The 27,220-nt window shown below is 41.0% G+C and overlaps 2 protein-coding genes across 2 annotated transcripts in view; one reads left to right on the top strand and one right to left on the bottom strand.

The window, feature by feature from the left end:
• The window catches only part of LOC107224728 (serine/threonine-protein kinase STE20), a 47,319-nt gene extending 34,374 nt beyond the window's left edge, over positions 1–12,945 (bottom strand). The window contains exon 1 of the mRNA XM_046734179.1: positions 11,694–12,945. Within this exon, the coding sequence (XP_046590135.1) occupies positions 11,694–11,727 (34 nt within the window). The 5' untranslated portion in view covers positions 11,728–12,945. The remainder of the gene's footprint in view (positions 1–11,693) is intronic.
• Positions 1–27,220, top strand: part of LOC107224743 — a 66,220-nt gene that overhangs the window by 27,585 nt on the left and 11,415 nt on the right. The window lies entirely within an intron of this gene.

Here is a 27,220-nt window from a genome sequence, read left to right as displayed (position 1 = left end):
TTCGTCGCGGTTTTTCGCCATTTCCTTACTTCGTGAGACGTGCGATTTTCGAATTCGAAATAAACACTTCAACTCGGTAATCGAGAGGGTAAAATCTGCAACATTGAGTGAACATCGAGCTGCACTAATTAGGATCAGCCGACGCCACGACGTTACTCTATTATGCATACAGCCAGTCGAATGTCAGACTTTCGTTGTCTAGTATTTCCATTAACGCAAACGGCTGGGTCGTGTCATAATCTGAGCCCGAAATTAGACGTGCGAATTTCGGTGAAATCTAAAGCTGAGCTGGTTTAAGCGGCGCAAGTTTGGATATCGAGTTACGTTCTGGTTCTCTGTTTCAAATAATACAACGCATGGTGGGCGAAACAAATGTAAATTAGCTAGAGTGAATGGATCCGGTGTAAGGATACAGTCTGTATTATGTTTCGTCTGGAAGCAACGTATCTTTTTTTTTTTTTTTTCTCTTTTCTTTTCTTATTTTAATCACTCTTGACTGAAAAACTTGTTGTTAATAGCGAGAAAGGAATACTCGCTGAAGGATATCTCTTAAATCCAATTTTAAAAGGTCCCCCTCCGAACTCGAAGTTTTCCCATTTAATCGTAAGTAACACGGTGTCAGTTGAATATTTAAGTTGTAAAATCAACAGTTTTACCGGTAAAGACGTTTGAAGAGAAAATGTTTACACAAAAAGACATGTCTTGTAAACGGTTGAAGTTAGAGTAGATCTTGTCCTTTAGACATTTTTACAGAGAATTGGATCGCCTATAAATCTTCTTACTCAAGCTTTTGCTGTCAAGTGACACATCAGTTTAGCTACTAAAGGCTTTGAGGAAGAATTTTCACATTGAATTGACTTTCGATCAGAGACTTGTAATATACTTTCTAACAGTGTGAGCTACGGATTTTTCTCTATAGACATTTTTCTAGATAATTTCATTCCATACAACGTAATCCCAGAATTGAGTCCAGATCATAAAATGCGTCTAGTTGGTCTAAATGATTTAGAAAGAAAAAAAAAAAAAAATGCCATGTTCCTCTTGTTATTGGAGGGATATTTTTAAATTGGATCTCAGAAATATCCTTCCGTGATGATTCTTTGCTTACCATTTGCAAGAAATTTGTTTGATGGTAGCGAAAAGAAATGCTGCTTTCAAATAAAACAGCAGCTTGTCGATGCATACCCTATTTGTAGAACCAGTAACAAATTGTCCACGGTCCAATTGTTAAATTGTTAACAAGTAGACACGGGCCACAAGCAGCTTAGCATATGTAGGGCTCGCGCAGCTAATCGCGAAACTAAACGTAGGACATCCGTTTTAAAGAGGGTCACATCCCCTCGTAAATGTTCGTATCAACGCGTTTATTCTTACGCTCTCCATTGTCTAAAGCAGTGCAGGCAGCGACGTTGAGCAGCGAGGCTCTTGATAAGTGTTAAACGATGTGCCTAATGAGACAATTCGTACGGACCTCCCTGTTCATAATACTCCGAGCCCGGTGAAACGATGCAAATCTCCGGACAATTCCACGCTTACGGCTCGCTCAACTCCGTTTAACAGAACGTGTGAAATACGTGGCAGCTGAAATTTAGCGTCGAATGAAATCCGACTCATCACGTTCACAATTACATCGATGTGACCGTATTGGATGAAAAATTTCTTTTAAATATCTTCGCCGTATCTATTCCTCGTCCAGGAACGAGGTAGTAAAACGTATAATCTCCAAACTTATCCACCATTTCCGCAAAATGGCGGCTTTATCGGCGTCCTTGAAACGAGGATAACTTTTGAGCTACTTGGTGACTCGGTACTAAATTCAGGCAGTGATTTCTTGCCATTCGTCTACAGCTACCTGATTTTTTTCGCAATTTTTCTCGGCACGAATAAAAAATTACGATCATCTGAATTTTCGAAGTGTAAATGATCGCGAAACGAGACGGCAAAACGTGTTTTTTACGGTGACGGAGCCTTATACGACAAGGAACACGGGTTTTCATGTACCTGCAGTATTGTCGAAATGCGACAGAATGTTTTGATACTTTTTTTTATTTCAGGTTACGGAATGTTTTCATACGTATAAAGCTGTCAGTTTTCATATAGTGTTTACGCGAATTTACCTACATCGTGATAGGAAACCCAAGGAAAAGCTCCTCCAGTTCTCAAGGCAATAGACGTAGAGAGGTCCATGAACGTGACGGCCTGCATCTTTGTACCCGAAGTTTGAATATTTCAAATATCGTATCCTGAAACCGTCTCCTCCTCCACTTCAGGCACCATTCAATTCTCCAATTCCCCTCGTTTTTATACCTATTTCCGAGCCGGGTGTCACACATGGAGGAAGCGTATCGTCTCACCGACATATAAATATATTCAACTCGCCTTGAAACTTGGACCATATAACGAGGCCATCACCCATGAAGGTGCTTTTTCGTTCAAGTCCCGCGACGGATTCGTCATGGTCGTATATTTTGTCTGTAGGAAAATGGAAAAATAAAAAAATTGCAAATAACAAAAGTGCTCTTCCGACCGGAAGGAGACGAGAAGGGAATTGAATCGAGAAACAAGATCCAGGCTGAGGGAACGCCGAATGGACGTGGTCGATAAGCGGAACGAATGATCCTGCAAACGAACTGGAGAAAAACAAGGGTGTCTGACGAAATTACCTGATTAGGTAATCGATTCCGATCCGTTGCGTTTTTGCGAACGCGTCGCGCACTCCTCGTAGCTTCTCGAAGGTCGAATCCTTGTTCACTTAGTCTAATTAAAGAGCAGGAATTTGGCACAGTCGATAAACGATAGACTCAATAACGTATCGCTGGGAAATTAGAAAGTGGCTTTGTACCGTGTAACATATATCTTATGCGGAAACGTAATAAGCGCGCGGTCCGTTTAAATTATAGTCCGATCCTATTAGCGGGATTCTGCACTTTGAGGTAAGTATATACGTCTTATTTCGGCCAGGATCCCGCCTACAGCCGTACCTGCGTGGCCTAAGCACTCAACCTCGGGTTTCTCGGTAATTTGGAAAATGCGATCTCTTCCCAACCGAATCTAATTTCACGCAAGGTGAAACCAGAGAGCTCGCTGCTTCTCCGGATATGCGCCAACCACAAGAGGGTCATCGTAATGTGTTCCCAAAAACTTTCAAATGTCAACGAATAATGACGATGATATCGAACCTCAAAGATTCTCCCGGCCTTCGAGATGATCGAGATGGATTTGATCCACTCCGCTTCGGCCTTGATCTCTGCAGATAAGAATTTCATTTCAAACCTTTGCGCGTGTGTGTGTGTGTGTGATACGCCGGATGTCGCAGCTCACAGATTCGTGACCGTCCGCGTCAACGTGTATCGACGACAAATACTGCGCCATTTGACATCGACGACAGGCCCAAGTGTCAAGTGTCATCGGTCCAGTTCGCTCCGTCGTTTTTAACTGACACACGCAGGCACGCCAAGCCGATCAAATCTGTCCTCTTCGCTTCTCTCGAATTGGAATATATGTATATATGGTATGTATAATGTTTGATTGGATGTTTGAAGGGTGTTGTCGCCGAGTCAATTGAAGCGATATAAAGTATACAGACGATCTCGGTACTCGCGTCAAATTTTACTTTCTCTTGCAATAGTGCGAACAAAAAAAAAAAAGAAAAAAAAAAAGACACATGAACTACCATCGCATTATCCTCGATATATCCATGGAATTACATGTTTTCGTTGCGTTTGGCTCTCTTCTTACACACTTCCACACGGTCATTCGGATCTCCCGATTCCTCGGCCGCCTACTTAGAATTTCAAATACCCGTTCCATGGTTTACTATACTTTCTGTTTTCTACGCGGTTATATTTATACTTCATAGCTTATACTTTCCAGCGACAGTGACGGATGCCTTGTTTTCTTTGGCTGTATTGTCAATCAACCGCATCACCCTATTTTCAGTTTATACCGCCTGACACTTGAGTCCATTTTACTGTCGCTCGGACACCGCGTCAATAGCAACCAACGCATTTTGTTCTATTTAACCATAGCTGTATAATCGTAATAGCAAGAATTAATGATTGACGCTACATTAAATTCTCACGAACCTTCTCCGAGAAATGGTTTTAATACAAGCAGGTGCCCTTACCGTTCCTAAGACTTCGGTCATGAAGACAGTTGCGAAACTTGGAGGATCGAAGAAAGTTCACTCGTCGTTCATAATTTCTGTACATACAATGAGGCACGTCGCCGCAACTGTGGCGATCGATGAATCGGAGTGAATTTAAGAGGTTCGAACCTCCGTGATTATTCGGTCCAAGATGGAGCGCTCATTTACGCAAAAAGGAGTCAATCACTCAACCATCTGTCCGTTAGTTTCGCGGTCTTCGTGATAGCCTGCGGGTTTTTCGACCGAAGAAACCGAATTCTAAAGCTCAACGTTGAACGTACACGAAGATACACCCGAAGACACGTGGACGAGACGGTCTTCGGACCAATCAGGGCGACAGTTCCCGCCGTAGATAACGTGCTTTATTGATGAAAGCTCTGATCGTGGCTGCAGCGTCGCAAGCACGGTGATTTAAGACGGTCGGAATCGGATATTGGCCCGTCGTGCAAATCAATTGGTCCCCATCTAATGGAGCGAGACAGAGGAGGATAAGAGAGCCGAGAGAGTACGGAGATGCGAGCGAGAAATCGTCCTCGACGTCTCCCAAGGAATTCATCTTCCGGAATTAACCTTCGAACTGTCGTTCGCTGTGTGTAATAGTGTAAGTTGAGTCATTGAGACGCCGCGAAGTTTGGAGCTGGGAAGCAAAATCGACGCTGACGGCGGCCACTCTAACATACGAGAGATAAGAAAAATATATACTCTCCGACTTGTGGCGGGTGCCCCATTAGGTCTATTTATAATGCGGAAATTTCCACCCGCACAACCCAACATACATACTCACCTGTGCGAGGTTTATACAGGCGAACGAATCTTCTCGTGGGCGAAAATTACACAAGCTAGAAATACACAAGCGAAAAAAAAAACGAAATGGAAATATTCGCCCAGCTTTTATCAACAAATGGGTTCTGTACACTTTTTACACGTGTGTTGAGGAAAATACACCATTTTCTATTAGCCTGTAAACTGTTTACAGGGGAAATGATGAAGCGCTGAACTAGGTCGGGTTAAGGGAACGTTTTCATCCCGAGCAGCTTCCTTTGATTCACATTCTCCGGGTTACAATTACAGTAACTCTGACCGTATAAAGAAACTTGATAGCGAATCTGACTCTGGTTTAAAACATGGAGAGACGTGGCTGATTCGTAGGAGAGAAGAAAATAAAGAGACGAAAACGGAAGTGCTGACAGAGCGTGACGAAGTTAATCGGGGCAATACAGAGTGAAACACGATTGGAAATATCAGAGCTTATTTATCGTGAATCGCATTGCTACCAATGTCTGAAATATGAAATTGGCTTTTCTATCGTTACACAACACGGAGCAAAGCGATTGGCATCGACCGATTTTATGCGATTGCTCGAGATTCTCTTAAATTTGATTATGTTGCTATTCACTGCTTGTTTTCGTTCTAGAAATGCGATAAAACCTTGTTCGACGACGGGTAGAGATGACGAGGGTCAATAAAGTTTTAATCAGCGCTCTCGTCCAGCACAGACAACGGTCGAGAACTGCGGACGAAGAAAAAAACTGAAAAGAAAAGGAATACGTGGTCAAAAGTGATATTAGAAAAAAAAAGAAAAAAAAAAGAAAGAAAGAAGAAATTTTTAACCACGATGAAAAAGAGTGCGCGCAACATAATTATGAAACGTATAAACAAAGGCCGTTCCGTTACTTCTGGGAAAATTTCCGTCATGCCGCAACGCAAAAAGCCCTAAAATTATCGTGCTCGAGGGCGCGGAGAGAAACAGAGAGAACCGATCCCCTGAATAATACATTCAATTCCGTACAAATCTCCCTGGCCAAAACGCCGCGGTAACGATAATTTACTGTAAAATTATGTGAACAAGTATATACCAGGTGTATAATTTGAAAGAATGTAGACCTCGGTTGTATTGTAAGGAACCTCTTGCGGGTAAGAGAATTAAATTTAATTTTTACCGATGAATTATTAGATAGTAATAATTATTTTCGTTGAAAATGGAAGATCTAGTTCTAAAATATAAACTGCAGGATGTCGGGACCCGAGATATTATCAAATTATGAACTATGCGTAGAGTTAGATACAAGATAAAGAAGAACTTTATCATCCAATCCAAAGGTCGTTTATTTGTTTGAGAATATTTCAAGTCCGTTTCGCGATTAAAGGATAATTGATTCTCGTCTCCTTTCGAAGAGGATCGACATCGACGGCTTATAACAATGGAAACGTTAATATTCTTCGTGTTGCGCAATGCTCGCGAGTGTTTAGCGGGTGGGAAATGACTCGGAGTTAATTCCCTCGGCGGTGACACAAGACCCGACAATGTAACCGATGCCCCCGAGGCGTAATCCACCTGCCGGCAGGTTGACTTATACACTCGCCGAGTGTAGAAAGTACGTAATAACGAGTGTGGGCACTGCCATCTCAACAATTTCGCAAGACTTGTAACAAGGCGTTATCAGGGTAGCGAGAAAAGCAAAATTACACATCGAAACATGTGTCGTTACAGATAATTACGCAGGCTTCTGTGTCGAATTGTTCATACATTTTTCATCCTAAGAAATGATCCGGTCGCTCTTGATATTTTTCGCTTTAAGTTACGCGTCTATATTATTCGAGACGATCTACCCGGTGCAATAAAAAACGAACACATGACTCGATCGCTAAATATCAATGACGAATTCGCAGCGCACGGCGTGATTGATGGTAAGATTAACGCGATATTCTCAGATACACTTCGTGATACAATAATTGCAATTTCGATCAGTGCCGAGGAGAGAAGAGCATGAAACGGTAACAAGAATCGATTACAGATATTCGCTGAACCGACGTTTCTTGTTATTGTAGAACACGAGAAGAGTAAGGATGAAGAGTTTCGTCTTGTTACACTAAGACCGAAACGCCTATTCGATTAAAGTATAATTATATTATTATCGTTCGAGCTCAGTCATCTCTGCAAAATAATAATATGAATAAATACTTGAATTTCTGCACGTGTGCTGTGAGACGCTTATATGTATGTTTTGTACACTCTTGTCATGCAGACGCGTTGAATCGGCCCAAAAATAAAAGGTGAAGTGTTCGAGTCGGTCATCCGATAAATTCTTATACACCTGTTGCACTCCATCAACGGCGAGAAAAACATCAGATCGCTACAAATCCGCGTCTGCGTTATATTACAGGTAATTTAGAGTAAAAATTTATATAAATTATCCGCCGCAAAAATTATCTGATCGAATTCACGTTTGTTTTTATAAAACATTAGATCCGTCCTACATAAAATGTAGGTATAGCTTGATAAAGTGGAAAGGAATAAATTTGTCAATCACTTGATCGAAATAAATTTATATAGCCGATTCTCGCTCGTCTTTACACAACACGTACACACGCGATATTCGTGTTTAAGAATTTAACGCGTAGGTATTGAGCTGCGATCGTTGGAGCCAACCATAAAATTATTTCACGTATAGAGCTGTTATTGTCAAGAGAACATCATCTGCACACACACGCCGTCTTGTATCGGGTTATAACGTTGCGTAACGAGTGTTCTTCGCAGTCCGGCAATCGTTATAATTTATGTCGTTACTTTTTTTTCTTTTTTTTTCTTTTTTTTTTTGGTTTATTTTCATCTTTTTTTTTTTTTCTTTTTTTCTTCATTCAATCGCCATCTTTGAGACGGTTCTTAAAAAGTCTGTCGTCACGGTCGTAACTTGGAAACATTCGCGCTGTTCGTCGTACTTTTTAAAATTAATAACTGAATTGTAATTTTATTGATTATTCTTCTCACTCTCATTTTCTCGACATGTATATAATGTGTATATTTTTTAAAAAGCAGATTATATCTCGGACCTTCGAAACTACACGTTTACTACTTCGATCGGAACCCTGGATCTTTCATAATAAGCGCTACACCTGTGTGTAATAATTAACGTTTATTAATATATGAAGTTGAACGAGTCAACATATTTTTCCTCCTCTTCTTCCCTGCGGCGGTATAGTATAGTTATATATATGCCAACCTTTCTGCTGCACATACATGGTCGAGCCGTGTTGCTTTTTACGCGTATGGAACACGGTTATCGTCCACATCCCGAATCGGAATAAAGAAGCGAGAATTAAACCTGGAAACGGGAATATCAGGCAGCGCAAAAACGCAGCACGGCACGACCTTCTGCCTTGGCAAAGAGTAGAACGAAAAATGAAGGAAACGAAAGAGGAATTAGAAAAAAAGAAAACAAAAAGAAAAACATATCACACCGTTGCTCCGGGGAGATTGTTTTAAAAATTTATTCTTGCCCACCGAAATTGCTCACAAAGGTTTATTTAATTACACCTCGGCACATCCTCAATTCCATCGAGTCTTCGTCACCTTTTATGAATTTGGATAAACGCGAGTCGCGGTACGTTATTCACTTGTGATATCTTTCGGTAGGAGAATCTTTTTTTTCTTCTCTTTTTCCATTCTCTAAGTCAAAAATTCACAACTGCAAATTACGTATGTAGGCTTGCCGGTTAAAGCACCGCAAGAAGGATGCTGGCCATTCGACAAATAAGAACGGCTCGACAAGATCTTTCGAGAAATTTCTAACCATCAGTCACGATCAGCCAGAATTGTGATGCTAATTAAATAATCCGGCGTCGTACGTCAGATACGCTGATATTGAAGCAGGACGTATTAATTATTGTGCATCGAGTGTGAGATTTCTCTGACGACTGATTGCAAGGCATCCGTCGGTTTTCGCACCTAAATAATTAGGCGCAGGCGTTAACGAAACAGTTGCGACAGCTGGGCGTCGTTGACATTTGAATTATTTGATTATAGGTTGTAAATTTTGAGCAGCAAACTTCGCCACACGATAAATAATGTGCGAGAGCTCTGCGAGACTCCGATGCCTGAATTCGTAATAATGTAATCTCTTTATTATGCGATCGCCGAGGGGTTTTGTAAAGGCTAAAAGATTATAGATGAGCTGGCAGAAAATCTATCTCCCGAGTATAATAATTCAAAGGTCTTACAGAGATCTGCTTGAGATCGATCTATCACTCGACCTTTGAAACACACAAGCAAACGTATAAGCAATACGTCGGCTCTATGTAAGTCTGCCAATAAGCGAAGCTCATTACCATTAACTGCCGTCGTCATCGCGTTATTAAATTTCTTTCTTTTTTGTTTTTTCTTATTTCGACTCTCAGGCAAAATGACACCGTCTTAGATTTGACTCCGTCTTTGTAGAATAACGATTCAAAGCTACAAGGTATGTATTACGATGTTAGGTACGTCGCGTATCGGTTGAAGCCTTATAATCGGAAAGTGATTTCTGGTTTCAAACGTCACCAAATATTTATCGACGACGATATTAATCGCTGTTCGATTCTCCGTCCATCTGATTGCTGTTTCGATATAAGGATTTGTACGGGACGGCGCCTCAACGGCGAACGTGACGATTCTATAATATATAGTCTTAGACCCCGGGTGCTTTCAGCATAGGAAACCTTGCGATATCGGTCCTACAATTAGTGTCACAATACCGGAGTCAGCCCCCTGAATGTGCTATACACTTGCGTTGTAAGTGAATTGGAACGGACTATAGGTAACAATGACCGAGTTCAAGCAATAACAATTAATAAAGACGGTGTAGATGTCGGATAATGTAAAGCTGTATAATATATTGTTACAGACCTTCGCTTGCGCCGCGTGTACAATTGGAAAAACTTCTCCGTTCCTTTTTATCGTACCGAGACCGTGTTCGCGATTAGTCGATTAATCGGTCGGTCGAATAAAAAATTAATAATAGACAGTGGCTATTAATTGATTGATCGATAAAAGCAATTATCGCGTTGTAAAAAAAATAAAACAAAATAAAAATCGTACTATTATATTACACAATAACGATCGAAACGAGCCACATATTTCACATATTCACATGTTGATACGGAACGTTTAAACTCGGCTTAAAACAACTTTTGAATCCGTATAAATTTCATCTAAATTCGATCGGTATGACGAATAATTGACATGGGAAATGAGTTAAAACAAAAAAAAAAATAAAAACAAAGAGAAAATATATTATCACTCCGTCGAATTGCGGGTACTTTTATATTCAATGAATAACCGGTCGCTAGAGAGTCGGCCGATGCAATTCTATTTTTCTCACCGATGTCTGCGTTCTATACAGGTACGAGTATGTAAATATGCGGTAGACATATTATGGTAAGGTATGCGGAGTGAAAAACAATTCTTTCAAAGACATACCCTGCACAGATGTAACATCCTGTAGGTAAGAAGCTCAAGACAGACACCTAATTGAGGCGATGATAAAAACCGCGAATTCCCATGAGAAAGAAATTCGCATTACACACGCATGGGCGTAACACCTGCGTATATTTGTAAAGTTTTTATTTCTTATTACACAGGCGGCAATTATCCGCTACGTTAGTTTTTTCCCTACGCTTTCGTTCTTTTATCGTTACATTTCTTTCTCTTTGCGGTGAACTTTATAATTATCCGTTCGTCGCAGGCGTTGTAACGAAGCTGTCTGTAATAAGTTGTTACACAGCTTCAGCCCGGTTCGCACCATGTTCGCGAAATTGAACATGGTTGGATATAACAATTCGTTACAAGTATGGCTAGATCGGGCTCTTGCGTTGCGTAAAATAAAAGCGAACAGGTGTAATCGGTGGGGAAATTGCACCGCAATGACTTTCGGCAAGTTAAATTGGAGGGAGGAGAATTGATAGATCGATAAAATTGCAGCCGTAATACCAATTCGGAGTGTTACACCTTATTGGGAGGGACGTTGATGAGTTTGCAGATAGCCGAAACATGTGTTAATATCGTGAATGGACAGGCCGAAAAATAGAAAGGATAAATATATTCACTGCCGGTTGTACGCGAGCCGTGCAACAACAACATTAAAGCCCGCGGTAATGATTATCGAGTTAAAGAATTGCGCGATGGAAAATATCGATACGCCTTGTGGGTTTTATAATGAGATGACCGCGCATCGAGTGTTTATATCGAATGATTGCATGTATTCGTAAGCGGCGGAGATCTGTTCAAACAAGAGAACGAAAATATAACTTACCGGAATTGTAAACAAAAGCTTAGGTATCGAAGCTTCGTTTAAAATAGCTTCAAAGTGGTCGGAGATTTGATAGATTCGTTCGATTTCACTTTGACATCGGTCACTTTATTCAGTATTGCACGGTATTGATTACGATCAATAAATTGCAATGTTGAATTAACTACTGAAAAAAAAAGAAAACTTATTTCAGCAAATTTGTAAAGAACGGTCTTCTGAATAAAATGAGTAAAATTGAACGAATATATTAGATTTTTAAACAATCTTATGCTGTCCGAAACGATGCACCGTGAGCTGAGCTTTTGTTTGTAAAACCATTATTTTCTATCCTTGTTCCTTCAAAAAGACCTTCCCTCACAGCTTGCGAATATGACGACATGATAAATGTACTTAACGCAATAAAGTTGGTAAGATTTCGGGAGTCCTGGCCATCAGTCTTATTAAAATTAGTCAGAATAATCAGTTAATTGGGCATAAATTACCTTCAACAGCCGTCATATTGTCTCCGAGTTTCATCTCTGGTGCATCTATCTGGGTCGTCGGACCCTTGGGACTCGTTCCGCGTCTGACGATATCGGGTTTCTTCCACTCGCGAGGAGAGAGACTCGGTCGGATGATGGATATGGAGATGGAGGAAAGGGCCAGGAAATAGGGAAGGGAGAGAGCTTTTCTGTATCAGTGATGCGTATCAACTGTCAGTCGGCCGAGTTGAGGAATGGTGTTAAACTTGGCGCTGTTCGTTGTTGGCACGCGTGTAAGCAGGTGGCTCCTTCCTTTTTATCTCCGCATCCGGTTCCGGATTCTTCTTCGCTTTTTATACCACCCTCGGATTTTATCATCGAATCGGTCAGAGTCTCTTTACGACGACCAACGTCGAAAGCTCAATTTTTGTACTGTATCTATCATTTTTTATATTTCATATTACAGACTGTCTTTAAGCTCGTATAATAATGTTATATTTTTAAAAAGGTATAATTTTTATTCAACGTCAATTAAAACCACTCTCTTCTTTATTACATGTTTATCGCTTTTGTAGAAGGTCGTTTTTTTTTTTTTTTTTCTAAACCATTTTCATTATTTATTCAGTTTTACATTTAGGGATAATATCTTGAGCACTTTAAGCGCGTTGTAAAGTTTAGAATTTTTATAGCTCGTTGACGTTCGATTAATGTACTGAAATTTGTGTTCGCCACTGTTCATTATATATAAATCTATTTTAAAACGTTCCGTCTTTTCTAGAACTCTATTCTCTTTTCAGCGATCACCAAAATCATATCTCTTACCCGAATCTGATCACGCTAAATCGGCGCAAGATTTATCCGCACTGTGCACTTATCGATACGAGCTACCAGTTTTATCATCCGAAAAACGCAACGTTCGATTAATCTTCCCGCAGAAAAAGCTGGAATCAATCTTTTTTACACGAGTTCTGATCAGACCCATCACAGCAGGTTTCGTGCGATCGACTACCCTACTTTTAAACTCCCTCAAACTGAAATTGAGTTCAACAACCGGTAGAAGACAAAGACTAGACGTTAAAACTGGCTACACGGCGGAGTGCGGTCGTTTTTTTCTTTGTCCCTTTACCGAATGAAAACCAACCAGGCGGTTTGTCCTGTCCGTGTGTGTAGTGGAGCATAATGAAATATCGAAAAACGCCGTTGGCATCGACATCGTGACGTGTTCATGGCTAGGTGCTTTATCGACTATCTGTCAAAAGGAATAAACCGCGCTTGAGGATCCAATCGCATAATCGTTAACCCGCCGGCATCCCGAAGAACCTCGAGGAAACCCCTTCCGTACATAGGGTATAAAAAAAAAAAAGAAACAAAAACAACAACAACAACAAAGATCTATCCGAGCCTGCAGTTTCAATATCGGAGATTTATCTTGTCGGTGGAAATTTCTTCGCGGACTTGAACTTTTTCATTTATCTTTTTTTATTCTTATTTTTCTTCTTCTCCTTTTTCTTACTCTGATTTTTGTTGTTGCGAATTTCATTCCCGCACGCAAGTTTCTTACTCCCCTCAAGAATGAGAAAAACTGGCCGCACCGACGGAGCAACGTCACGATTTCGTGACTGTGTATCTTAGCCGTTTCTAGACGAGTCCTCGTGTTGTACGCGAGCGGCTTCTTCGCTCCCTGAATTCAGAGATGAATACCCATTGTTGGGATATTTTTAGGAACGAGAGGTCGCGCTAGGCCTCCACCGAGGTTTGACAAATACAAAAGAGATTGCGAGATTCAATTTATCGAGTGAAGAAGAAGAAGAAGAAGAAGAAGAAGAAGAAGAAGAAGAAGAAGAAGAAGAAGAAGAAGAAGAAGAAGAAGACGAAGAAAAAGAAGAAGAAGAAGAAGGAGGAGGCGGAGGAGGAGGAGGAACAGCCGTAAAAAAATTTAGGCCAAAGATTATCCCCGTTATGGAGTATCGGCACTTGGGTGACTGTAATTCAGCGTGAAAAAATACCGTTGGAGAGTGATTATGAATATCAGAAGGGAAAGTTGGCCCTGTCTCTGCCCGCCAATCTCCGACAATGAATATTCAAATACGGGGAAAAAAAACAAATCTCTCGAGCTTTGCTTCTACAGGGTGAAAAAAGCGGGGAAGATTCTTTGATCAAGCGACGACTGACGTACGCTGGATTCAAAAGAACCGAGTCGACTCGACGCGGCGTCCAAACAAGAGTGCGGGGTGCTCTGGATTACCGGGAACGTAGAATAAAAGCTGGCCATAAAGCTCCTGATCAAAGCACTTACACGTGTGCATGACGGAGAGCGAAACGAGTGCCGTGAAATATTTTCCATCGCCGGAGTAAGGGAGAAAGGAAAAATATCCTGAGGGTGCGGGTTTCGTTAGTAATTTCTCATGCCGAGCGAGCGGCTGTTACTTTAAGGAAGTCCTAAATCCATTGCAACGGCTAAAAATATAATTCTAAATCGAGTCGGATCTGCAAAATTTTCTTTCAAATCACGGGGAATCGATTTTTGTGGCTTACGCCGTTGCGGATATTAAATCAGCTGAAATCACGTGACGTAACGCATTGAGAAATCGCGCGTGGCAAGCTTCGGAAATCATGGAAATCGATATGAGTCTTGCGATAAAGTCATTTTCACTCCGCATTATCATTTGCTCTACTTGTTATCCGTTTTACCGAGCCAATTTCCATTTACTTCCGATTATTTACCCTGACTTCAATCACTCACTGAGGTTTCCGGGGTCTTATCCAATCTGCAAATCGGGGATATGTTTCATTGGAAATTAGTTGAGATCGCTTGTTCGACGTGCTATAAAAAAACTAGTGCTATATTTTTATCCGACATACCTAAATACCTATAAAAAGAAGCATTGTTACTTGAGGGAGAAATTAAAAGTTACGTTTTGCAGGCATGTGTTACCATTGTTAAAAGATGGCTCGACTTCCACCGATTACCAAACGTATCTCAACTCATTGATGTTGAATGTTGAAAAGCATCTCGAATTCCTCGTATTACCATTTATACTTGATCAAACCTATTATTATTAATTATCAACCCTCTATTTGCACAATTTTTTTTTACATATTTAACAAAGTGTTCTAGGTTTTGGAAAAATCGGGAAAAAAATTCAAGGCTACTTCTCAAAGTCTTGAACCACATTATCCGTACAAGTTGACGACGGACTCGAAAATTTTCAAGTATTACAGATGAAATTTGATGTTGAGAAAACGAGCGTTTCCTACAAGACCGATCGTTTTCATACGGAGATATAATTTTATTTCAAAGTGAACGATCCCTCGATTCGGACCTCTGGGGGATGATCTTAGGGGGGTGCATTAGCTGACACAATGCGAGGAGTTCGGAGGCCGCGTTGCGCTCGCTCTGTTATTCCTTGCTGAATCGATAGAGCGAAGTGCGCGGCGCTGTGTTGCGGGGGATGCCGATGGTGGTGGAGGTGGAAGTGGTGGGATATATATTCGAGGCATAGCGCGAGAGTAAACCGCGGCTAAATTCTATGCCAGATTTACGGGGAACGGGCCCCGCGAATTCCCTCGGGAGCTTTAACGTGTCCCCCTTTTCGTCGGGCCCGGCAGCGCGACTCCGACTCTCAAACTTTTGCTCCATTCTCCGTCAATGTCCTTTAAAGTCATTATTCAATTTCCCGGTCTCGCTTATTGCATTGGAAACAACCCTTTCCTCTTTTCTTTATACTCGCATATTGGACGGTAATTGATTACCGACGGTTACCTGTTACATTTAAATTAAGAGATTTTGGTCTCTTCGTTGTACAGGAAAATTAGACGAGATTGTTTCTGATGGAGTAGTAATTTCTTTTTGTTTTTTTTTTTATTATCATTCTCCTGATCTTTTATTCCAAAATTTCATACGAAGATTAAATAGTTCGACTATATACGTTTGCCATTGGTACCACAAGGTGTCAATTTCTAACGAACCTTTATAAATTACAGTGTTGATGAGCTTGAAATTATTCTACGGATATACGTATGATATTTGTATATTTTTCGTTGTGACGTAACTATCCTTTCTTTGAAGCGAAAAAAATTTTTAAAAATGCGACCGAATTAATTTTCATTTGTAAAAATAATTTCCACACCAAGAAACGGATTCAGAAACAATTATCACCTACTGAGGAAAGACTGTTCGAAACTGAAGGAAAGTATTTTCAAAAACTGAAAACAATCTAATTAGAAATGAATCTTTCTTTAACGAAGTCATAATTCTGTTGACAAACTGTCGGTAATTTTTTAACTTTTTTTACATCGATCTTCGCGGCGATCGATGGGCCGAAAGAAGTTTGTGAAAGGCCGGCGCAGAATACTCGGTCCGCATCGCTGATTCCCCCTGCAGTTAATCATAAGTTTTTTCTCCTTTCTTTGCGAAATAGGTCTTATATATCTGAAACCTGACCGAACCTGTACTTTCCCATTTATCAAAGTTATCTGATCGGTCCCGTCGGGACGAAAGGCTGAAATTTTACGCGCTCAAGTCGGGTCCTTGAGAGATACGAGGCGATAGCTTCGAGTCGAGATTTATATATATATATATACGAGGAAGAGGAGGAGGGGGAGGGGGAGGGGGACGGGACGCGAGATTCGCAAAGCGTGTAGTTGACGCCCGGAAAAATACGCTCCTCGTATTTCTATTTTCGCAAGCTCGCTAGATCCATTCAAGAGTTATTCCGTATAATAAAAGAAAGGAAGAAAAAGACAAACCGTTTTCCTCTTCCTTCTGCAAACAGAGATCCGCGTTCGTTTTCATTTCACTTTATTGCGCCGATGTTGCACAATCGTTACTCGAATAACGTTCTCAGCTCTGCGTCTGATTGAAATCACTGCAGAAGCAGGTACATTTAATTTATTTAAACGCGAAGGTCGGAAGATACGTGCCGTGCAGTTCGCCAATCGGTTTAACACTTTTATACGTTTTCTCACGATTATGTCAGACAGGTTACATGCATGCATGACATCGCGGCTGCTTGTATGTACAAAGGAGCTGAGCGACCGTCGAATCGATAACTATTTATAATATAGCTAGAACACGTGGCGTGCAGACAGTCCAGGTGATCGTTATCGACGTGCCGAGAGAAATTTCTAGTCTGGATTACACCGTATGTACGGTAGGGCGGTTCGTAAACAAAAAAAAAAAAAATAAAATTATTTTAACTTTCAAATATTCAAAATTTCAACGCAGATTTTTTCGTACTAAAAAAATTCCCACGCGTCTCAGGTTTTACAAAAAGTTTTATTTCGTCGTACAAAACATACGTTATAGCCACAGAAGGATTTAAGGATATCTCAATTTTGATATTCCCGAAAGAAGCCTTTTTAGAAATTTCAACGTCGTTGAGGCAGTAGTAAAAAAAATTGAAAAGTGAGATATTTTTTAGCGAAGAAGTGCGAAATCTAATAAAAGGACCTTTCCGAACCTTTCTGGTATACCGTCTTCGACTATTTTAGTTTCTTACCATGACGTTAAAAATGAAAATGAGTTCTGTGGCTGTAACCAGAAAATCTGGTATTTTTCACTTTTTCTTTTCGTTTGATTAATTATCGTCACTCTTACCGCATCATCCTTTTCTAACTATTGCGACGATTTGGCGTTAGCGCGGCAATAAACTGACATTGAGACCTTGTTAGATCGAAGACGTTTGATCAACTAAACACATAGATCTAATTTACCAATAACCATCAATTTTAGTATGCCTAAGCTGACTCCACACACACTTCCATGCAATTGGAACGTTATTTGAACAGTTATTACGACGATACCCGTTTTACTGAAATTCTCTAGTAAATATAATAGGAATGAAATTTCACTCGGTGGCAGGTTGTAGACGACGATAATTAAGCGAGGCCCGGAAAAGGTCGTCCGTGGCCTCGCTTCAAAGATCGCGGGGTTAAGTCAACTGATCGAGGGTCGGAGATATAAAGTGGAGAGGGAAAACAAGGGGGAGAATAAAATTGGCGAATTCAATATGGGCACGTATCGCGCGATTCCTTGCCGACGCAAAGGTAATCACTTCGCGGCGAAAGGTGAACAGCTCGTTCCGCGGAAACGTTAAACGAGAGGGTTCGTAGACCTCTCGATAATTTCGAAGCCGTAAAATTGCGTCGATTTAATTACGCTTCGCGGCCCTATGTATACATATAGGCATAAGGAATACGGTACCTGCGAAACGACGTTTTTTCATCAATACATTTCTGCATTGCTATATATCGTTCCGTTATATCGTGCATATTACGTTCTGCATCGTGAATATAACGTTAATTGGTCAAAATTATAATCCGCAGTTGCGACTGTGTAAGATAAGAATGGCCAAAAATAATCGTTTATTGTTTCCCGATTAATCGAGTATAATCGATTATTTCTTAAACTCGGTTATTCTTCCTGGTAATCGGTTTTTGTTTTTTACGCCCATGAACGATGCAATAAAATATCAATTTATGTGATTAGCGTGTCAATTGTCATCATTGTTTACTCACTAAGTACGTAGTTGATGTAATAAGTGAAAGGTAAACGAATATATTCACCAGAAATTGAGAACTATTTTGAACGAAACTGTAAGTTATCAAAAAAACTTTTCCTCTATTAAGACTACATACCGAAATTTACGAAATTTTAGTTTCATACATACCGTTTCAAAACAAAAAAGAACGAAGCAACCGATTCCTCGATTAATTTTTACCGATTCAATCGAGCAGTGTTCGATATTTTTTTGAATTCGATTAATCGATGCATCGATTATTTTCAACTCAGTGTCCATCGCTATTGTTCGAGTTTGACGAACGGTTTGTTTTTCGAAAATGAATCAAAGCAAAGAGAGAGAAGGAGAAAAATCCTTCGTTGACAGATTGACGCGATTGTCAAAATTCTCAACTCTCGATCCTCTCTAAATATGGTCATCGTTTTACTCCCGACCAAAATCAAACTGTTACGACATCTTGCCCACGTCTTCGGAAGGCTTAAGGTCTGTTTGTCGTTTGACCTGCGCACAGATTCCGTGCACACGCATATATGTATTCATATATGTATTATTATACATAGATATTATTGACGTAAAAGGGGAATTGAGCAGCGTGGAATTATCAATGAAATACGTCACTCGGTCAAACGCCTAGAGGCGAGAGGCCTGTCGCTGACGTAATAGTCCACACATTCTATACATCTGTAAGGTGATCGTCACCGTATGGCGAAACGTTTTTCGTTGAAACGTACGAAAGCTTTCAGTTTCAGCGGGGATACCCAGTTGAAATAGTTACAACGATCAAAGATATAGGCATAACGAAGTAACGTTGATGAATAGGGTTGGTGGACGGCGACAGAAATATTACTAGAAAACTTGAGTAACTATGATAGATCGGACGTCTGAATCAAAAGTCAGGAGGATAGTACGAAGCGTTTTAAAAATTTCCAGCAATATTATTTGCCACGTTGATGGTGAACGTTAAGATAAAAACGTGTTTTTCACGTAATAAAAATGAATCTGAAGAAAATCGAACGACATCAGCTAAGAGAATTAATCAACAGTTCGAAAAAATGCTTTGTAATTAGAACGGTCAAAGTGATTGACCTCTCATGTCTTTGATACGGTTCTGATGTTTTTAGGCCTATTTTTTTGCGATACAGAGATCTCCACAGATTGCCTGCGAAAATTTCACGAACAATTATCTGCAGCGAGGATGAGAATACATAGATGTGCGTAAATACGATACGACAAATGTTCGTCAACGATTAGATTTCCTCGTTATAATTTTATCATAATCTAAGGTTTATTGAATGTTTTTCAGACAGTTTGTAGGGATATCTAGTTAGTGAAGAAATCGAGCTGAGAAGTATTGAATTTGGATGAAAAATACCCGACTTCAATCGTTTCAAACGTTCCGACAGTAAAGCTGTTTCTCAAATCGTTGATATCTTATAATTTGTGTTATTCAAATTACTTTTGAAAACACATCTAGCATATTTGAAAAAATAAGAAAATATTGATTTTTCCGCCAATGTTTCGTTACGATAACGTTGCTAACTTCAACCTCGCTCATTCAAACGGTTCATACGATCCATCCATAAGCACATGGATTTTTTGCAGCATCGCGTACGAACTTGGGTACATTTTATTACACGAAATGATTTTGGACGTAGTAGTTTACCGTAGTGGTAAGACGCAACCGTTGGAGCGTAGTGTAATCTAGTGAATACGGGTGGCACGGGTCAGACTTTAGATTGCGGTGAGAATTACAAGTGTGGCGACTCGTAACTCGGCACGTTTTTTGTCTACAGAAACGTATAATTGCCAGATCTCACAGAGGCTCTTTGACAGAGCGCGAGCGCTTCTTCTCGGTCTGGAATTCTTGATGGAAATTCGTCTGACAATGAACTGTTACAGAGTTTTCGTACAGCTGAAATGAATTATTTCACTTGATCAAACTCTGTCTGTATTCAAACCATTCGAAATAGACGCCATGTTATACAAATTCAATGCTACCTCGGTACAAATTAAACCGTTTTCTGTCGTGACCTCGTAAAGATGTAGTTATCCCTCAATTTATATGCATACACGCTGTTGTACACGTTATTGCTTTAGCTTTGAATAAAATTTTTACTACGCATCCTCTGACGGTTGGAAAGCTATACAACTTTTTTATGGGTATACTCCACACCCGTTAAACATTGCTAAGTCGGACAATTTTTACGTCACAACACTGCCATTTGCTTCTGCAGAAATGATTTAGGGTTTAATCGTCAGTGACTTGCAACGTAAAAGTCTTCTGCAAATAAATGAGCCATCTTGTAATGATATCGAACGGATTTACTAAATGTTGAATGATTTCGAAGCGATTTGAAAGTAAGCTTTCGTTTATAATTCTGGTATTATAAAGTTTTGTACTTTTAAATAGAATTTCGTGACTTTGGAACACATTAATTTGATAGATACTCAACCAGCATTAAACACACCTTCTATATCCAAATTGGGGAAAAAATTGTTTGAATGATGAGATTGAAAATTTTTCTATTAGCTGCTCAACATTTGGGAAAAAAGATGAAAAATACAACCCGGTAGACATGGTCAACAAACTTCGTGTAGCAAATTCCTATAGTATTAAATTCTTGAGGTCCTCACCTTCGTACCACTCGACCAGTTCGGAAGTGGAAAAGTTTCATCGACTTATCGATACAAAAAGTCAAAGCCACCGAAGTAACGGCTTGTGTACGTAAATAACGCTACGCGCGACTTTAAATCCTGGCATTTCAGCATCGAAGAACGCTTAACAGATCCTTCAGTCTGTCAACGGATGAAACAAGCACATTCGTACGAAACTGGGTATTGTTCAATATACTTATATCGTGACAAGCCGTACTCAAAGAGGTTTTCGGTGTTATACCTACGAAAAATCGTCGAGAATTTAAAAGTCTGCTTGTTCGATCCATAACAGGCAAGGTTTTGTTCCAAATTGCTTGTCGAACATTGCACGGCGTTACTACAAGCAAAGCTTTTTCCAACGGATTTGATAAAATCGAACCCCGTGCCTTTGAGGACAAAAACCTGTTTAGATCCATCCGAAAAACCGCTATACACGCAATATATTATGGGACATTCCTTACCGTAGATACATATTTAAATAACGTTATATCATCGTGACACTGAAATCGTTGACCATGATACCGAGAGCAGGTATTATACATGTGTAACTCGCTGACAAAGTTCAAGATCCCGCGGTGATGCGGCTCTAATCGCCTTGAGAATCATGCGACATTACGTGTCGCTCGATCATTTAATGGATCATAAATCAGGAACAGCAGCCGGGCGCTGCGTTCTAATATATCCGCGCTGTAACTGCGCGTCTGTCTTATAATACGATTCAAATCCTTTCCTCCAAGTTTCGCCAATGATACATCACGCAATCTCGCGGACGGCCACGCGAGGTCGGTTGGGTCACGTTTTAAGGATAGATTGGACAGCCGAAAGCAACCGACGCGTATAACTGTTTCTCGGGATTATCAATGCCAAGTTTAATACCGCGGAAGTGGTGGACCGGGATAAAAAAAGAACCAAAAAAAAGGTTGACGATAAAATATGTAAATGTACATATGTATAATATATATATATATATATATTTGTGTGCGTGTGGGCAACATTCGCACGTGGAACGGTTACAAATCCGTTGCGTCATGCGGGAAAAGAGGTCCGCGAGTGATGGATTAGTATAACTTTTACCGCGTTTGATTTCATTTGATTTGATTTTTTTTTTCCTCTTTCTCTTCCTTTTGCCAGTCTTATTTCTTTCTAAAGCCACGCAACGAGCAATTCACTTCGCGAATCGAAAAAATGAACCGGAATAGCAGGAACGTTCAGCTCGCGTACATAACGTACGCGTCTGGTTCGAATTAACGCACGGAGCAACCGCGGATCGATTTGGTTTTAACAACGTTATAGTAACTTGGTTGTTCACCGTCATCGCGAAGGTATAACACACGTACACATAAGGTACACCGCAGTTGTGTGGGCGTAGTTTTGTTTGCATAGTTGCTTTCTATAACCGTGACATCGGATAACGCCGGAATAAATTATTGTCATACCGTTGCGACAGTGACGTTATGACTGGTACGTATGTACGTATAATAGATACGTAAAATGCTCCAAGGCACTTCGGGTAAATAAAACGAGACATTCGATTGCGACGCGGAATTAGATTGTGGTGAAAATTTGATACGGAACGCCCGTTACGGCGCCATAGGAAAGTTGTCGGAAATGATATTCACAGGAATATGTGGATTAGCTGTGATTTCCTGGAGTGCTGCGGGAATCGACGGGGTTAGTTAATTGATTAATTAATCACTCGTTACCGCCGAGTAAATTGCAATCAAGAAACTGCGTAGGTGTGTAATGTTGCCTTCCGAAATAGACGACTAATCCGGTAAATATACGAATCTAGATCACGCCATGCAGCCAGCTATACCTTTTTCCGTCTCGAGCGATTGTAATCGATCGTTTTTTTTTTCATGCAAGAGGAGAAATGAAATTTTTCGATAATCACCACGCTGCAGGCAATTAAGCAATTACTATAATCAAGTATCAGAAGTGGTTGGCATTTTTATCTCTTTATTCCAGAAAGTAGAGAAGTTTCGTCTTCGGTGGATTTTGGAATTTGCGAAGAAAGACATGTTCCACTTCTCGTACGAAAAAGAACATCACAATGTAATAAAATTCGTTCGCGAAAATTTTAGCTTCCCTCTTTCAAACGGGATTAACAACAGGGGATGCAAACAGCGGCGACAATGGAAAGGCGTCCCTTAATAGGATTGATGACATTTGACCTTGCCAACCCCCAAATTGCCTCCAAAGGTATAAATGAAAACCGGTGCCAAAGCGAAACTCTTCACCTATCTCAATCACAATTAGTACCTATAATCACGTCTTGTCGCTTAATTTGCATAACATTGATCTCAAGGATATTTGAAGTTACTATTTTCCGCCAAGAGCACACTGTTTAAAGAATCCAAAATTTTCACGAATCCGGGATATGTATCGTCGGTATTAATTTGAAGAAAATTTTGCGCCACAACCACGATGTTTCGTACGTTCGGCGATTCGAATTGAGGTTTGAAATTTTTGAAAATCATCGACCGGACCGTGAGTAAAATAACGCTTTAACAAAGGCCAAAAATGATCGTCATTCAAACTGCAATGGAGAACGTACCTGATATACAAGGCACGATTTGTAATTGAAACGTACGCGGATATATACGATATCGCTTTGGTCGCACGGATTTCGATTCAGATTCCTTAATTAGGAGCAAATTCGGGGGTCGTTAAAGTGGATTTTCGTTGAACCCCTCGAGCCGTCGCTCGAGGCGACAACGAAGTTGAACGAAGTAAAAAATCTCGAGCCCGCGAGTTTAGTCAACATCCTCGTCCTCGCGAGAGGCGAGCGGAGGTCCCGCGGGGCGCGCGTGTTCCGGAAGGTCCTCTTTAACGGCGTTACTTTGCGGCCTTGGTTCACAGCAGAGGGTCGAACAGCGGGGATGAGACGATCCGCACCCGCGACACACCGCGATCAACACTCGGCTCTCTCTTCTCCACTTCTTCTACCAGCCCTCGAGGGCTGCCACTCGCAACTCTGCGGCTCGAAGGGCGAGCGAGCTTGCGAATTCTTGCATGGTGCGCCCGGTCGACGCGCCTCAGGGCGACGCTTTGCTTTGCGGGCGTCTCGGCGCTCGGCCCGGTGCCGACTGCTTCGACCTCCTGCCTCTCCTGACACGTACGAGTTGCGCTGACGCGCGCACACGCCGTTTATACGTGACGTCGACGTCGACGACGACGACGACGACGAGGACGAGACTCTCCGTCTTCGCACCCGCGTTAGTACCTCTCCATCCGACGTTCCGTGTCACACCTGTAGGTACCTCGTCATCCTGTAGCTCCGTCGCGGACGATAAAGGAGCTTTAACGATACCATTGACGAAAGTTCATTTACCGTAACAAAGAAGCGGAAGAAGAAGAAGAAGAAGAAGAAGGAGATGGATAATAGAAATTAACCCGTTCACTTAAAAATGAAAATATTTACTCAAGATACCTGTATTTCAACAAAGAAACGCTTTTTCAATGATTTTCAGATGTTTTGAACATGTTTCAGAAACTGAATATTTTTTTTTTTTCTTCAAAATTTGCGTTCTTCTCGCAATTGGAGAATAATTCTACAAAATATATATCGGCGATCGATTGTTCAGAAAATTCTACCCCTGTTTCATATACTTGACAACTATTCAATATGCGATATATTTCGAGAAAATGGTAAAAAACGAAAATCAAGATTTTACGCTATAGTGTACAAAAAAAGGAATTGGTTGGTTACTATTTCAACTTGCCGACTCTCCGACTGGTTGAAATTGCCTTCATCTTCACCTCAGTCGGCGGCGATTCGAGTTTCACAATCAGAGGCCTAGATCATGGACTAGCCATTCTTTTCTTCTATTTTAATTTCACCGTTTTTTACAGTTCACAGTCGATGAAAACATTCATTCCTTTCTTACTTATTGGAAAATTCTGATAAGATGGGTGTATTGCGGCAATAAAACCAAAATATTGTTCGAATTGAAGGCAAGTATGGGAAAAATGTATGCTTCGTGATTGTCAACGTTGATCCGTTTGTAGAGTTTAGTAGATTTGAGTAAGCTGGTGTTATCATCACGTTCTTGTTGCACTATCATTGAACCATCGCTAAAGTTACATCAAGAAAAAAAAAAATACCGTACGAGTAACTATAGCTATCCGAAAAAATAGTTACACAAACTAGATCTTCTGGTCAAAGATAAAAACCTTTTTTTCAATTTCTATCCAGAACACTGTCTTTCGGTTACGGTAAAAGATGACAATAAATAAGGACCGCATATTGACGATACTTAGAAATTGTTTTTTATTGTACATACTCCTCGCGCAAGTTACGTTCGGAGTAATAAACCTGCCGTAGAAATTTTACCACGGTTCCTGCGCCGATGTAGCGAATGCAGAATCGACACTCCGTATCCGGTGAAAAAATGAATACTTTCCAATGGACCTCAGTGCATTGGTTCGACGTCAGTTCATCGGATCGGTAGAGCTAAAACACACCACAAAAGCATGAGCTTCGTCGCGGAGTAGAGAGATTCATATTTCGTTAGCAGAATCAGTACATTATCGGAAACACAACGCCGTGCTCCAAAGTTCAAACCGAGTCGCAGCTAATGCTCGGAAAAGTAACGCAAGTTACTCGAAAGGTACAGGTCAAATTTCATTCCCCACTAATTTCGCGACGTACGATCTGGCGGTTTTACATGGAAGTCACCCACACACACCATACACCATAGTCGATGAGTGGGTGGTTTAAAAGCGATATGGCTCAAGCGGAGGGCTTAGGATTTGCGACCGGATAGCCCGGGGGTGGACAAGTAAATATAGAAGTACACGGGGACCGTCTGGTTGAATGTCAGGAAAGCACAAAGGTCTGCAGGTCCTGCAGGATGCGAATCGTTGCGTAGGAGGTTTCATGGTTCACGGATCCACGGTGTTGACGATAAGATACGAAGCTGCATCCTGCTGGCAGATTTTTCCCTCGGAAGCGCCACCCAGGCGATCGTTATTCGCTGTAACGTGTATTTTTTACGTTCGACACACGTGTGCCTGGGTTCCTAGACGAGGGACTGGCGGTCTTGAATGATCCGGCGTAACTTGTTGATTGCTCCATATTCGCTTAGAAGCCTGTTTCGAAAGCAAAAGCGGCTCGGTCGATGTTCCTACGAACAGTGTGATTAACATCTAGCCCAGTACTTACAGCAATTATTGTTGTCGGGTATTCGGTAGTTCATTAATCACTACCACCTTCGACCCACACACGCGCAACCTTCCACGCCTCGTTGCCGGTATCATAAATACTCTCGATGATACACTGTTTCATCGCTCAAGTTGCACAGCTCATCCCATCCTCGAGGCAGAGTTCATCTAATACTGCTGACGGTACGGGATATTAATTGATAAAATCGCGTTTGTCGAAGTTTTAGATGGTTTTACGATACAAGAGTGGAAAAAAAACTCCACGAATAATGAAGTTGAACATGTGAATTGATGCTCGCTGTTTGAATCTCTAAAACTTGCCATGATCGTGATTGCTGGTGTTTTGCCCCGATGAACTCTACTCTACTCTCTCCCTCCCTCTCTCTTTTAACCGAGAATTTGAAACTGTTATTTGTTATACGATGTCCTCGCAGGAGTAGACGAGTCTTGGTATACGAGAAATCGAATGGCCGGGGAAATTCTCGCGAGCTCTTAGCTCAATAAGTCTCCGGGCTACCGGTCGTAAATATGGAGATGCAATTACGCGAAGGTTGGCGAATAAGTTGGTAAGGGACGAGATGAGAATTACCTGCGGGATGATTAGTTTTACCTTTTACCAAGAAACTGGTAAACGTAAATGTGACAACCCGCCCCTGCCAACCTGCAGGATAAAACGCCCGCTCGTCTGACTCCCGCGTAATTAAATTCCCCACCGACGACTTTCCCCTTTTTTTTTTTTTTACGTTAGCGCGTGTTTTTCATTCTGTCTCTCTCTCTCTGCACTACTCTTTTTTTTCCTATCGGCTCGCTCGTCCACCTTTCATCGGTTCCGCACACGCGGCAATGGGTGATTTCTAGCTTGGACGCACCGAATCCTACAGGAAGCGCTGATTTCGGATTGACATCCGAACAGGGGTGAAATTCCCTTCGAAAGTTTCGCGCTGGCCAACGTTACGCGATTAGCGATATTGCCGGTCGGAAGTTTGGCGGAAAAAATCTAGGGTCATATACGTGGGATGAACGCAAATAAACGCGGCCTCAGTCAGCCAGAAAAATTTTATACCTACCTCGACGAGCGAACTTCGCGGGGATGATATATGTATAATTTACACGGCGAAGAACGCCACTTTACTTATTCAATCGCGAAACCGGGGGAAATACGAGGGTGGAGTAATATTTCCACCCTTGGAAGGGTGAATTTTCAAG

Source organism: Neodiprion lecontei, chromosome 3 (assembly GCF_021901455.1).
Source record: "Neodiprion lecontei isolate iyNeoLeco1 chromosome 3, iyNeoLeco1.1, whole genome shotgun sequence".
Classification (NCBI taxonomy): domain Eukaryota; kingdom Metazoa; phylum Arthropoda; class Insecta; order Hymenoptera; family Diprionidae; genus Neodiprion; species Neodiprion lecontei.
Note: the sequence above shows the minus strand (reverse complement) of the source record. Positions and strands in the feature narration are given on the sequence as shown.